Here is a 13,597-nt window from a genome sequence, read left to right on the forward strand (position 1 = left end):
TTAGCAACTGTCCTATAAGAATCTCTGGTAATTCAGTTAAGTCCTTTCCTTGCTAGTAAATTCCCACATCGCTTTCAGTGGCGCTCACGCAAGCACGTTTTTATCACATCGTACAATTTTATTGCTTTCAAGTTTTTAGAGTGTTGTCATTTATTGTATTAGGACAGTTAGCAGTATGCGTATCTGCTTGGGATCACTGATGATTTTAATTGTATCTTTACTGAGAAGTTTCACTGGAAGTATTGTCATATCGCAGTTATGATTGGAATGTTTGCTATTATTGTTTCGTGACTCTTGTCATCTTGTAATCTTCTATTATCTAGTAATTAGTTTATTCATTACATTATATTTCAGTTTACGTTCGATTATCGTCAATTAAATCACCGTCAATCACAGCTGATTTTCCGTGATCTCTGGCTTTATTCGATTAGTAAAGCATCTCCCACACACGCTAGTCTCATCGCGACAAGTTGTCTAGCAAGTGACAATTCAGCCTTTCAACAGTCGCTGTGAACCTGACGTTACACATATCTTCTCTGTCACTCCATCAAGGCAGGAAAAAAAGGTCTGCAATGCATACTTGGGGTCTTATACTTAGTTTTATTCCTTTCGGTTGGAATGCTCTTTTCAAATGTCAGTATAGCGACGATAGGTTTTCCAACTGAATTGGACGACGAGCCATGTTAAATCACAATGTTTATTGATCCAATACATAAAAACTGAAAGGCAAATACAATCACTGCACTACATTGCAAACTAAATCCGATCTGAATAGACAATGAATAACTGTAGTTAAAAGTCGCATAACAATAGGGATTGATCGTCCGTGAAACTATAAACTAATTTCCTTGCATGCAAATCATAAACAAAGCATAAGGCGACGACAACTAGATTTCAGTGTCGTTACATACCTCTATCCCCATTCTGGGCGAACAACGTGAACAAAAGAATGAAGAGCGAGTGTTATCGAAAGAGCTAGAGCACCGTCGACATTGACCATGATCACGAGGCATGCTTCCTCACAGGCTGCCCAAGCTCTCAATGTTATCCTTTTTTTCCCCTTTTTATGCGAACGTTCAGGCTAACGTGACATATGGCATGTACTATTACATAACGACCGCATCTGACCACGCGAAACGTGACTCTAGCCTAGCAGCATATGGAGGTGTTGTGTTACACCGGTTTGAACTTATAAAGGTTTGTATGGGAATGCAACGGCTTTCCTTGAAAAGCCAATTATTCCTATATTTTGTGACTAAAATCTACTTACCCTGTTGCAGTGTTGTATTCTTTGTTGTTTGCCAGCTCCTCACGCCGATCTAACGCGATTTCGGCGAGTTATCGTTCTGTGGGTTTCAGCCGTTATGTAATAGTACATGCCATATGTCACGTTAGCCTGAACGTTCGCATAAAAAGGGTAAAAAAAGGAAAACATTGAGAGCTTAGCCCGCCTGTGGCTTCCTTTTCGCTTCGGTCCGCAAAAGTTATGACGTCACCGGATGTAACGAAAGTGTAACGCAAAAGACGCTACAGTCAGTATTGCTACAAGTGAGAAGGTGGACAACTCATGACAACTTTTAAGTGGGAAATGTATGGCAGAATACTGTTTACTTACTTACTTTATCCTCTAATAATAATTATTTATTCGGCTCTTAGTCCTAATGGGACATAACACAATAACAATCTCTCAATTTAGCCCTATTTTGTGCTTTGTCCCATGTGAGTTTTAGCTCTCTGAACTCGGCACTGTTTACACATGTCAAGTGAACTTGTACATGTAGTGTCAAGAGGTTTTGCTGCTGTAATGACTGAACCTGTTTAAATACATAACCAGTTGTTTTTTCAGTAGCAGGTTCCATCCAGAAAGTACAATGGGCGGCTAAGGTTTGCGTGAAAGACATGCCGCGAAGCGGCTGGACAAGACACACACTGTGCATCGTTCGGCGAGAGTATGGGATGGGGTCGCCCCCTCCCATTGGGAAGATGTTTGAAAAGTAATTCCCTGAGATGCAATGTGGGGCTACTTTCAGCAAACAGTTGATGATTTTCCCACTCTTAATTGCTGTTATTCTCCGATCCAGTGTTCACATAAATGTCATAGCAAAATGGTTAGGGAGGATTGACTCACTCAAGCAAATTGCTCTAAAAACAAACAAGTAGAAGATTTCAATAATTAGTTGTAACTGACTCTAGGCGCGATTACCGCAAGTTCAGAATTAAAAAATTATTAAGGGACGTCGAAGCACTGATAAGACTGATCAAGAGCACTGGACTTCGAGTTGATCTCCAATGATTTATCTTTATTACAATGTTCCAATGCTCAAAACCGTCAAACTAAAATACAACCAAAATATCTAGTCTAAGCGACACGAAAGGACAAAGCCGAACAATAGTTGAATATGATAAAAACACGAACGCAGGAAACGGCAAAACAACTAAATAGAAATAAAACCGACCAAATGAAACTACGAAAGGTAAAAAGATGCTTACTGATTGTCCTGTCTGTACGCCTGAGTAGTTATAAACGCGGGATCCAAACAAACTTCGCAATAAGCGCAATAAACTTCGCAAACGCAAAACACAGACCATGTGCACCGACGAGTAGTTCACGAGGTTCTGAAATACGATCTGAGGGAAACTTCAATATCTAACCTGGACAGCTACATAGGAAGAAATATTTCATTTCAGTTTCGCCTGCCTTACTATTGTTGTTGTTGTTGTCGTTGTTGTTTTTCTTTGATGTTTTCTTCTTCGGTTCTTTTTATTTGATACAATGTAAATCACACTTGCACCGTTCGTCAGTGCATTGTATCCCTAAATTGGCTCCCTGTTAATGACTTTAAAACTTGACCAATGCCATAATGATCTTGAAATGTGTTCATACGCTCTTCGCTGACTACTTAATCTATAAATTTACTCTGGTTCACAAATTCACACCAGAAATACTAAACAACGCGGTCAACTGAACATTTCAAGGTGCTGTTGAACCATCGGACAGCAGTCCTTCACCTATCCTGGTGCTACGTTCTGGAATAATCTAAGAAACGCGATGTCAAATCTTCAGACTTTGTCAAAGTTTTAAGGAACAGAATTGTTTACATACTTTTTTCTCATTAATCTGTGAATTTATAAAAAGTAAATCCAATCCAATGTATTTCATTAAGTTTTTAATGCATATTTATTACCTTAGTTATTTGGCTATTTTTTTTAGTTATTTTAGTGTTAATTTAAGGTTGCAAGAAATGTTTGCTGGATACACAATATTTCAAATAAATGTTAAGTTTAATGTGTCATCTAAGAGATGGCCTCTTTATTTTTTGCTGTCTTTTTTAACATTATGCGACATAATAAGCTTTACCCAGGGTTAACATTTTGCTCCTTTGAACATGACTTGCTGCAAAGGTATGTTGCCTAAATATTTAGTTCTGTTAGGACATGAAATTTGAATACTAATACGGTTTTATTACTACATCAATAAATTTCTTTGCGAGATTTCCAAACTTCGAACAATGATCATGACAAAATTACTTTTTGTTGAACTATCCGAAGTAAAATAGAAAGTCTTGCTAGTATGAAAGATATTAAGATATGCGACTAAGCACAAAGTCCATTTTGCACAATTTTATCAGTTTCATTTACAGTTCACCACAAGGGAAAACTTGTGCATGTTGCTGGGGTTTCTCTTATTAAGTTCCATGCACATGACCCTTTTGAGCCATTTCAATTTGTCTTCCCCATATTAAACAACGCCAAATAAGTATATCAGAAGTGTAGCAAGGTCACATTTAAGTGTAGTTCTCGGATAAATATTCAGTCTGGCATTGTGTCATCATCGATGATGTTAGTCCTAACGCATCATTACACCCTCGATTTTGCATGAATTTTCTGGAAAATGTCATTAAAGTTGTTGTTGGGGAACATAAACTCAAAAATTCCTTGAAGGCTTGAAGTACTATGTCAACTAAATGTTGGCAAACACTTAGCTGATTGTTGGGTAACATTTACCACACACTTTTGTTGAACTGACTGTATTAATCACTGGTTAGTCTGGATTCTCTACCAAAGTTAAGCCCCGGGGAAGGGGGGCTCCTATATAAAAAGGACAGTGGTGCTTGTCGTACCTTTTAGGCGTGAAAAATGTGGCCCTGGTATCTCTTAGGGTATTCAGCCTCAAAGGTCCACAGCAGGAGCTTTTGTCATACATTTAAGAGTATTGAGCTGAAAAAAGAAGATGACAAGAGACATTTGACAATCAATTGATTTATCGCTACATTTAAACTTAATGAAGGTGTCAAAGAAATTAAACCCATGCCCGCAAAGCAAGATCTTGGTACCTCTTAGAGGTCATGTCAAAATTTCCGACAAGGACCCCGTCCTTTTTATATAGGAGTCCATTCCCCCCCCCCCCCCCCAGGAAGTTAAGCTACCATTCTCTAGTTCCTCCTTATCCTTAAACACAAATTCAAGAACAGTAAGCCTTTAATGAATCGCTTGATTCACCATTCATAAGAACAACTGTGTTTGCAATGCGGCTTAAAAGAGCAGCAACTGCGTCCATGTCATTCCTTAACCAAACTTTCTTTAAAAGGTATTTCTCAACAATTGCTTCTGCCTCCTTTGGAGATAGAGATAAACTGGGCTCTTCTGGTAAATGCACAGTAAAGATTATGGCTACGTGCTTGTACGGTGCATTCTGATCGTCACAGTAGGAGTAAAACAATAGGGGTGATGGAAATGGGAGGAGCTCCAGACGATGAATAACTGCCACTCTGTGGTCATCTAGAAACTTTTCCTTCAAATAGTCGTCCATAGTTTTCTTGACCTTCTCTCCTGGATACCTTTTCTGGTCAGCTCCATCAATTCTGGCTAAATTTCTCTTGTGTCTTGGATCTAGCTTTTCAGCAAGTTTAGTGGCCAGACAATATACCCACTCATGAGCTGGGGGCGGTGCAGCCAGCAAAAATACCAGTGGTTGTGATGGATTATTGTTTCTCAGGTGCGCGAAGCCACGGTTCTTTAAAATCTTCCAGAATCTTTCAGTCTGATTAGTAAATGATAATTGTAATTGGTCGACACCATTTCCGAAGTCTTTCACCAAGTCGAAGTCACCTTTCATTTCACGCTCAGGGGATCGATAAAAACAGATGGCAACTAGCAGACATACAATTGCACCGCTAAGACGAAATCCCACTGAATTGCGTATGTACCCTAAACCTGGTTTCGATTGGGTACCTTCCATCTCGTTAACTTTTTTGTTGTTGCTTGGTTTCTTGATCTGATCAGCAATTTCCCGCTTCTCAACTTTTTTGCTATCTTCTGGCAACCGTAAAGCTTCACGGCCCTCATGTCCTGCTTCGTCCTTTTCTAAGTCCTCTTCAAAATTGTCCACAACCTCTTCACTTTGACTTCTTTCGACAAACACCGTTTCCCCTGTTGACTTTTTACCACTACCACTTTTATCAGAGGTTGTAGAAGCCATTGCCTTGTTCAAATCCTGTTTTTTCTCTCTAACATAGGAAAATGCCTAAAGTTTTCAAAAAGCACACAACGAGCGTTTTCCCGGAAAACCATTGTTTCGTAGCTTGCTGTTCTAACAACGAAGTTCATTGGTCCATTGAAAAGACCCGACCAATTAGAATTATCTTAACATTTCTTCTTGGAAAAGGGAAGAGCTTTGTTCAAAATGGAGACGTCTACAAAGCTTGGCTTATCATTCGCGCTAGCATTTTTATTTTTGGCGTACCTTGCAAGTAAAGTGGAAGTCTGCAATGACCAGTGGATATCACCGAACATGACTGGTCTGCAATCATCCCTCCGAAGACGTGTTTTTGGACAACATTTAGTCACAGATACCGTATTAAAGGCAGTTGTAGGGCATTTGGATAACAAGTCTCCCAGTAAAGCGTTGGCGCTTTCCTTCAATGGCTGGACAGGATCAGGAAAGAACTTTGTCAGCAAAATCGTCGCAGAGCACATTTTCAAGAGAGGGATGGAGAGTAAATTTGTTCATCAAATTATTGCCACACATGACTTCCCTCACCCAGCTCATGTGGAGTTTTACAAGCATCAGCTACGCAATCTGGTGGCTAAATCCGTATCGGAGTGCCCCAGGTCATTATTCATCTTTGACGAAATGGATAAAATGCCAATAGGGCTCATAGATGTCCTCAAACCTTACTTAGACCACTACACTGATGTCGGAAAGATAGACTATCGCAAAAGTATCTTCATATTTCTCAGCAACACAGGGGGTCAGCTAATAAACAGTGCTGTGCTAACCCACTGGAAGGAGGGAAAGAAAAGGAAAGACATTAAAATCAAACAGATGGACAACGTTGTTAACCTTGGAGAATTCAATAACAAGGGCGGATTTTGGCATTCATCTCTAATTGAGAAGAATCTCATTGATTACTTCATTCCATTTATGCCATTGGAGAGATCTCACATCAAAATGTGTGCTAAGGCTGACCTAGAAAAGAAAAGACACCCAGTCACTAAAGAGATCCTTAACAAGGTGGCCGACGAGCTAATCTACTTTCCAGATGACTTGAAGGTCTTTTCCCAGTCTGGTTGTAAGAAGATTTCCAGTAAAGTAGACTTTATAATGGGTTAAGGTAACAAAGTGTTTTAGAGTTAGTTTATTGCCGCATGTGATTCCTGTTATTACTTTATGTGAATGATGCATGAAGAGTCTGTGGGAGGTGCTGGGAGAAAGCTGGAGCATCTGGAGTGCGTGGTTCCCAGTTTCATCCTAGTACACAAAAACTATGGAAATGCGAAATCTGTTTTTCCTGTTAATGCTGACAGTTTGCTATTGATTTGTGGGGTCGACAGCCCTGCTTTTTCCCTTCCCCTGGTCTTTTCACCCCATCAGCCAGAAAGCCAAGTTAGAGCACGGATGCCAGAATCACTGTGACAACCTCCTCATAGCTTGAAGAGAATGAATGCAGGCCAGATAAGTTATTCTATATGACATCTATAGGTCATTTGGTCTCACCCAGCCTCCTGTATTTGACGTTACCTCTTGAGACCCCACCAAAAATCCTATCTTCAACATTAAAGATCTAGTTTTGGCCAATATGCCTTGCAGGCTGTGAGTTATGGAAATCAGTAGAAAAGTCTCCGCTATTATGTAAACCAAAACAATAACTGATGCGTGAAAAGCAAAATGGTCCCTACTGGTTCTTAAATGTTGTCACAACGCTGTTGAATAGAAGTGGTAGAGGTAACTTTTATTGGCTGGTTCCATAAAATATCCATACCCACCCCAATGAGGATTACTGTTAGGATAGAGGACCATCACTGTCCACTGTTTGGGGCTCGAAAAAAGTGCCATCCTTTCATTTGGGATGAGTAGATTTTTCTGCTAAGTAACTTTCTATTGTCACTTGCCCAATGGGCAAGGGCTCAGGAGAGTTGTCTGCCAACTAAATAAAAAGAAAAGTCAACTAAGACTTGCACAGGGGAAGCAAAATTTGGAAGCTGTTTGTCTGAAGGGCAAGCTAGAATTCAAAGTTTTTAAAGCCGTGACTGTTAGGTGCCATCCTCTTTAATTAAAGAAAGTTTTTACTACTGCTTTAGGAAATTCAAAGGGAGAGAGAGGTCTTGAAAGCCAAAATTTTATAGGATGGTGTGAACCAAAACACACAAAACACAACACAATTATCGGAATTGCTACAAAGATGGGTTTGGGGGGGGGGGGGATTCAAATCAAACAAACCTGCAATGGGAGGAGTATGGATATTTTCTGGAACAACATATCCTAGAAAAAAGGCGATTTTGTATTAAGACAATTTATTAACCAACTCTTCTCTTTGTTTTACAATTAACAAAAACTGAGTAAAAGCATCCACAATTAAGATATTTTTATGACAGGAACGCATGATCACATATGACACAAAGGAAGTTCAAAGATGAACAGTAGATAAGATTTTAGGCTTCAAAAATTGCTACATACACAATATGTTCTTTTTTAGCGTTAGGTCTATAATGTTGCACCACACAGCACTGATACTAAAACCTGAAAGTAGAGAATTCTTAAGTAATTTGGAGTGTGGGAAGTTAACCCAAGTATTTCTTTCTTAGTGTTTGCTAGCCAACATGTAGCCTATCCACCCCCAAGGAAAAAGGGGATGGAAGGAACATTCCCTCCCTCCTGTTCTTCCTTGGGGGTGTGTATGGTTACACAAAGGCTAAGTGTTAGCCCTAGACAGGAAATAGGGACCACACTAGGTGAGGATAAATTATTTGACCTTTGATTGAAGCCCAACAAAAGTCTGAAGCCATAGGCTAAGGGGTGTACTTGAGAGATATGGCAAAGTCTTCCACAATACATGCTGAGCTAGACAGACCAATGACTTCTTGATTTTTTCTCACTTTGGTTTGTAAAGAAACCTTGGAGTGTTTGGAGAAGTAATTCTGCAGAATCTGTTCTATACTCGTGTAACTATGTGAATTGAATTGGTGTTGTTCAAAGCTTAGTCCACAGTACAAGCTAACCAAGTCACTGCCCAAAAATGTCTTACGTGTATTGTCGTAGTACAATGTAGTTCCTAGGTGGTTTAGATAAGGTGAAGGTAAGCCAGGTAATCTAGGATATAATGTTTATAATTTTCTGATGTAGATGTGCATTTCTAAGTCACAATTTTTTTTTAAATATTTCTATTGGATAGAAGCCCTCATCAAATTGGAGAAGTTCAATTTCTCTGAGTTTTGAACTTTTGAAGCGTAGTGTATGGAGTAATGTTCACGCATACTCAATACTATTATTTTAAATTATTTTGTTTCTGTCATACACATCTGTTTTTAGCAATAAATTAGAACTACAAAGAAATCCCGTAACTCATACAGCATTATCCAAACATTAAAATTAGCCATGTTTATTACCCTATGCCATTGCTGATGAGGCGAGAGGTGCTAACAGAAGAAAGTTACTAGAGTATTAATTTTTGTTGTAGAAAATAAAAAGTTTGGATAAGAGATTTGAATTCTTGTTGTATTATAGACATATCTTCTATGTCATTCCATTAAGGCAGGCAAAAAAGTAGGTCCACAATGCGTACTTGGGGTATTATGCTTAGTTTTACTTCTTTCGGTTGGAATGCTGTTTTCAAATGTCAGTATCTGGGAGTTGAATTGGTACAAGTGAGAAGGTAGACAAGTCGTTACAATTTTTAAGTGGGAAATGTATGGCAGAATACCGTTTACTTACTTACTTTATCCTCTAATAATAATTATTTATCCAGCTGTTAGTCCTAATGGGACATAGCACAACAACAACCTCTCAATTAAGCCCTATTTTGTGCCTTGCCCCATGTGAGTTTTAACTCTCTGAACTCAGGACTGTTTACACATGTCAAGTGAACTTGTACATGTAGTGTCAAGAGGTTTTGCTACTGTAATGACTAAGCCTGTTTAAATACATAACAAGTTGTTTTTTGAGTAGTGGGTTCCATCCAAAAAGTACAGTAGGCGGCTAAGGTTTACATGAAAGACATGCCGCAAAGCGACTGGACAAGACACACACTGTGCATCGTTCAGGGAGAGTATGGGAGAGGGTTGCCCCCTTCCACTGAGAAGATGTTTGAAAAGTAATTCCATGAGATGCAATGGGTGGCTACTTTCAGCAAACAGTTGATGATTTTCCCACTCTTAATTATTGTTATTCTCCAATCCAGTGTTCATATAAATGTCAAGGAAAAAAGGTTAGGGAGGATTGCCTTAGCGAAGCAAATTGTTCGAAAAACAAACAAGTCAAAGATTTCAATAATAAGTTTTATATAATAATTAAATGAATGCGCGCGCTCTGATTGGTCAATCAGCTATGGTTTATTGTGCCAGTGAACTCATAGAAATTTCGCGTGTCTTCTGAATTATTATATAGAAGCAATAGGCCACAAGTTTCTATGGTTTAGAGGCATGATAAACCACTTGGGATGTTGGAAGAACACTCGAAGAATTCATAAATCACTCGCCTGCGGCTCGTGATTTGCGAATTCTTCTCGTGTTCTTCCAACATCCCATGTGGTTTATCAACCATACAAACTTGTGACTCCAGGCGCGATTACTGCAAGTTCAGAATTAAAAAATTAAGGACGTCGAAGCCTTGATCAAGAACACTGGACTTCGTGTTGACTTCCAATTAATTATCTTTATTACAATATTCCAATCCCCAAAACCGTCAAACTAAAATACAAGCATTAGCAAATATCTAGTCTAAGCGACACGAAAGGACAAAGCCGAACAATAATTGGATATGATAAAAACACGAACGCAGAAAACGGCAAAACAACTAAACTAAAAATAATACCGACGAAATGAAACTAAGAAAGGTAAAAAGATGCTTACCGATTGTCCTGTCTGTACGCCTGAGCAGTTATAAACGCGGGATCCAAAAAACTTCGCAATAACCCCAATAAACTTCGTAAACGCAAAACACAGACCATGCGCACAGGTGACTAGTTCAAGAGGTTCTGAAATACGATCTGACGGAAATGTCACTAATATCTAACTTGGACAGTTACATAAGTAGAAATATTTTATTTCAGTTTCTCCTGCCTTACTATTGTTTCTTTTTTCTTGATGTTTTCCATTTCTTCTTCACCTCTTTTTATTTGATACACACTTGCACCGTTACTCAGCACATTGTATCCCTAAATCACCCTTACTTGAACAATGCCATAATGATCTTGAAATGTGTTCATACGCTCTTCGCTGACTACTTAATCGAGAAATTTACTCTGTGTTCACAAATTCACACCAGAAACACTAAACAAGGCCAGAGCTCTCAAGTCTCACACAAACAAATTCAATCTTACGCTCTCACGCTGAAACTATTATTTCTCACGCATTTAAGATTCCTTGGTGCTGAAGTTCCTTCATAATAAACTATCTTTTACACAGGCTGCCCAGGCTCTCAATGTTATCCTTTTTTTTTTCCTTTTTATGCGAACGTTCAGGCTAACGTGACATATGGCATGTACTATTACATAAAGACCGAATTGGACCACGCGAAACATGACTCCCGCCTTGCAGCATATGGAGGTGTTGTGTTACAACGGTTTGAATTTATAAAGGTTTGTATGGGAATGGAACGGCTTTGCTTGAAAAGCCAATCATTCTTATATTTTGTGAATAAAATCTACTTACCCTGTTGCTGTGTTGTATTCTTTGTTGTTTGCCAGCTCCTCGGGCCGATCTAACGCGATTTCGGCGAGTTATCGTTCTGTGGGTTTCTACTTCTTTTAGTAGTGGAAACCCACAGAACGATAGCTCGCCGAAATCGCAAGATCTTCTTAACACTGGCAGGATTGTCCAGATATCTTTGGGTAGGGGAACACAAGAAGCAGGAGCACTGAGAGCCCTGAATGGTGCCTTCCCTTTCCTCAGAGGAGCAACCACAAAGTAAGTCTAAAATCCAAAGCAGTTTCTTAAATTTTAATCACTACCAGCAAGGTATCTTCATTTCACCATTTTATTTTGCTCAAACTTAATTCAAATTGACATCGAATTCTCTAACAAGATACATATACATATATATTTATATATAACAATGTATACACCCATTCTACACTATAAAAAACAGGTTTTATTAATTCTGATCCTATTAATGTTTTCCAACAACAGTTTCATATAGCAGAAAAACGCATTTGCCACATTGATAACATTTGATGATAACTGGGGTAACCTGGCAGTATGTACATTGCTTTTAATAATGAGATTAGTCCAGCCAAGACAAGAAGATCAGCACCCAATTAAAGACAGGCTCTGATGGACAAAATCTTTGGAAACTCTAATTAAAACAATCACCCTGTTTTCAGCAATTTTTTTTTTTTTCAGCTCTGTAGTATTGGTCTACAGTATGAAATAAATTGAAACGCTTTATTCGTGGGTAATATTACTCTGCCTTTTAGTGATGGAGAGTACTGCTTTGAAATTCTCGCGACTGATAAAAGCTCGAGAAACGTGTTGATCCCTGCTGTCCGGCCATCTTCAGGGTTTTCTGCCAGGGAATTGAAGAAAGTGTGTGGCCAGGGTGCACTGTACCTGCGCTTAATAGAGAGCAGCCCTAGTGATCATGAGGTACTCGTTCATATTTACATTTAAATATATTTTTTATAAGTTTACAAAATAAGCTCACAGGTGTCCTGCTGAAAAATGTCCTTGCATAGTGTATAACACAAACCTAGTACATTTTGCTTGAATGCTTGAAGGCTTGAATGTTTAAGAAACAAATAAGTGCAAATGAAGAGATGTTTCTAAAAAAAAAAATTATAGGCACAAGTTATCATGACACCTTTGTGTAGAAGTAACCTAACTGTAGACAGTAAAATTGAACAAATAAACTACATCCCTTACTTCTCTTATTCCTCTGATTTCTTTTTTTATATACAATAATTTTCTTAGATAACAAAATTTTGTTTTTTCTCTACAGGATCAGCCACCTACACCATCAGCATCACGAGGAGGTGGGTGTGAATTTGTTATATCAATTGAATAATGTATGTAAATCAGTATTAAAATTCTGATGCTGCAATGTCAAGTAAAATAACTATGGCTACTCAGATGGCAGGGTTTAAATGGTTCAATTGCACTTACTTCATGAAATGTTTCGTATTAAATTTATGACATCTTCTTTTTTAAAGGACGGAAATCAAGCCGAGGCTTATCATTTAGGCAAGGCTATCTTCCTCAAGGTAATTGAATTTTCCATTGCATTCAAGCCAACATTTAAACCAATGCGATATTAAATATCATGCCCATACTTTTCTGGAAGCTTACTTGAAAATTCCCTGAAGGTTGACCCATGAGATTTTCTCTCTTGGCACTCAAGTTAGGGGAACACCTACAGGGGCCTAATCATCAACATCTTGGTGGTCAGAATGACCAAGCTAGGTACAAGAGAGTACTTGCTCACAGGGGCCTCTAATTATTACATGTTATCAAGAAACTTTACTGATGCCAATGAAGGCGATTCGTGAAGGAAATCCAGCGAGTTTAACCAACATAATGCCGTTGATTGATTGTACAGGATCCAGATATCTAAATTTTGTAGTCAATCTCCAACTTGTTAAGTTAAGAATCAATGGTGTGAACTAATTTCTCCTTGAATGAATGGCTTCTTGACTATTAATCTTCTCTCACATTGCGACAGCACTTTGAAAGGTTCAATATCACTGTGAATACTCTTTCCTTTTCTGGTTGGTAAATAGTGGCCACAGCCCAAGGTACAGCCTCTGGATCTGGGGGAGGACAGCAGGCAGATTCCAGGGTAAGGGGTGTAAGCAATAGATCCACCTCCACTCGTATTGCCACAACCCATGCTACTAGTGTAGATGGAATAAACAGTTATCACAACAGCTCTAGCAGCATAAGGGCACATCCACCAACCAGCCCAACCTTGACAAACACTAATGACACAGTTACAGGTAGGTCAGGGGTTGTGCCAGGGAGGCATACCAGAGTGGGATCTACAACCCACACTACATTGACACGAACTGTAACATCCAATGCGGACACTGTTCAATCAAGGGCAGGGATTGTGTCAGGTAGGCGTAACAGATTAGGATCTCCACCCCTTACTACATCGACACGCACT

At 38.9% G+C, this 13,597-nt stretch overlaps 3 protein-coding genes and 1 pseudogene across 3 annotated transcripts in view; 2 read left to right on the forward strand and 2 right to left on the reverse strand.

Moving 5' to 3' along the window:
• Positions 1-13,597, reverse strand: part of LOC149102169 (torsin-1A-interacting protein 1-like) — a 150,894-nt gene that overhangs the window by 53,485 nt on the left and 83,812 nt on the right. The window lies entirely within an intron of this gene.
• Positions 4,407-5,707, reverse strand: LOC149102177 (torsin-1A-interacting protein 1-like). The gene has a single exon (XM_089274693.1). The coding sequence runs from the start codon at positions 5,477-5,479 to the stop codon at positions 4,463-4,465; it is 1,017 nt and encodes a 338-aa protein (XP_089130819.1). The 5' UTR covers positions 5,480-5,707; the 3' UTR covers positions 4,407-4,462.
• LOC149102178 (torsin-1A pseudogene) lies at positions 5,655-7,061 on the forward strand (annotated as a pseudogene).
• Positions 11,941-13,597, forward strand: part of LOC149102179 (uncharacterized) — a 28,674-nt gene continuing 27,017 nt past the window's right edge. Inside the window, exons 1-4 of the mRNA XM_089274689.1 lie at positions 11,941-12,081; positions 12,434-12,467; positions 12,645-12,695; positions 13,212-13,270. Coding sequence (XP_089130815.1) covers positions 12,077-12,081; positions 12,434-12,467; positions 12,645-12,695; positions 13,212-13,270 — 149 coding nt within the window. The 5' untranslated portion in view covers positions 11,941-12,076. The remainder of the gene's footprint in view (positions 12,082-12,433; positions 12,468-12,644; positions 12,696-13,211; positions 13,271-13,597) is intronic.

This window comes from Orbicella faveolata, unplaced genomic scaffold, assembly GCF_042242905.1.
Source record: "Orbicella faveolata isolate gen_17 unplaced genomic scaffold, um_ofav_v1 contig_36, whole genome shotgun sequence".
NCBI classification, from domain to species: domain Eukaryota; kingdom Metazoa; phylum Cnidaria; class Anthozoa; order Scleractinia; family Merulinidae; genus Orbicella; species Orbicella faveolata.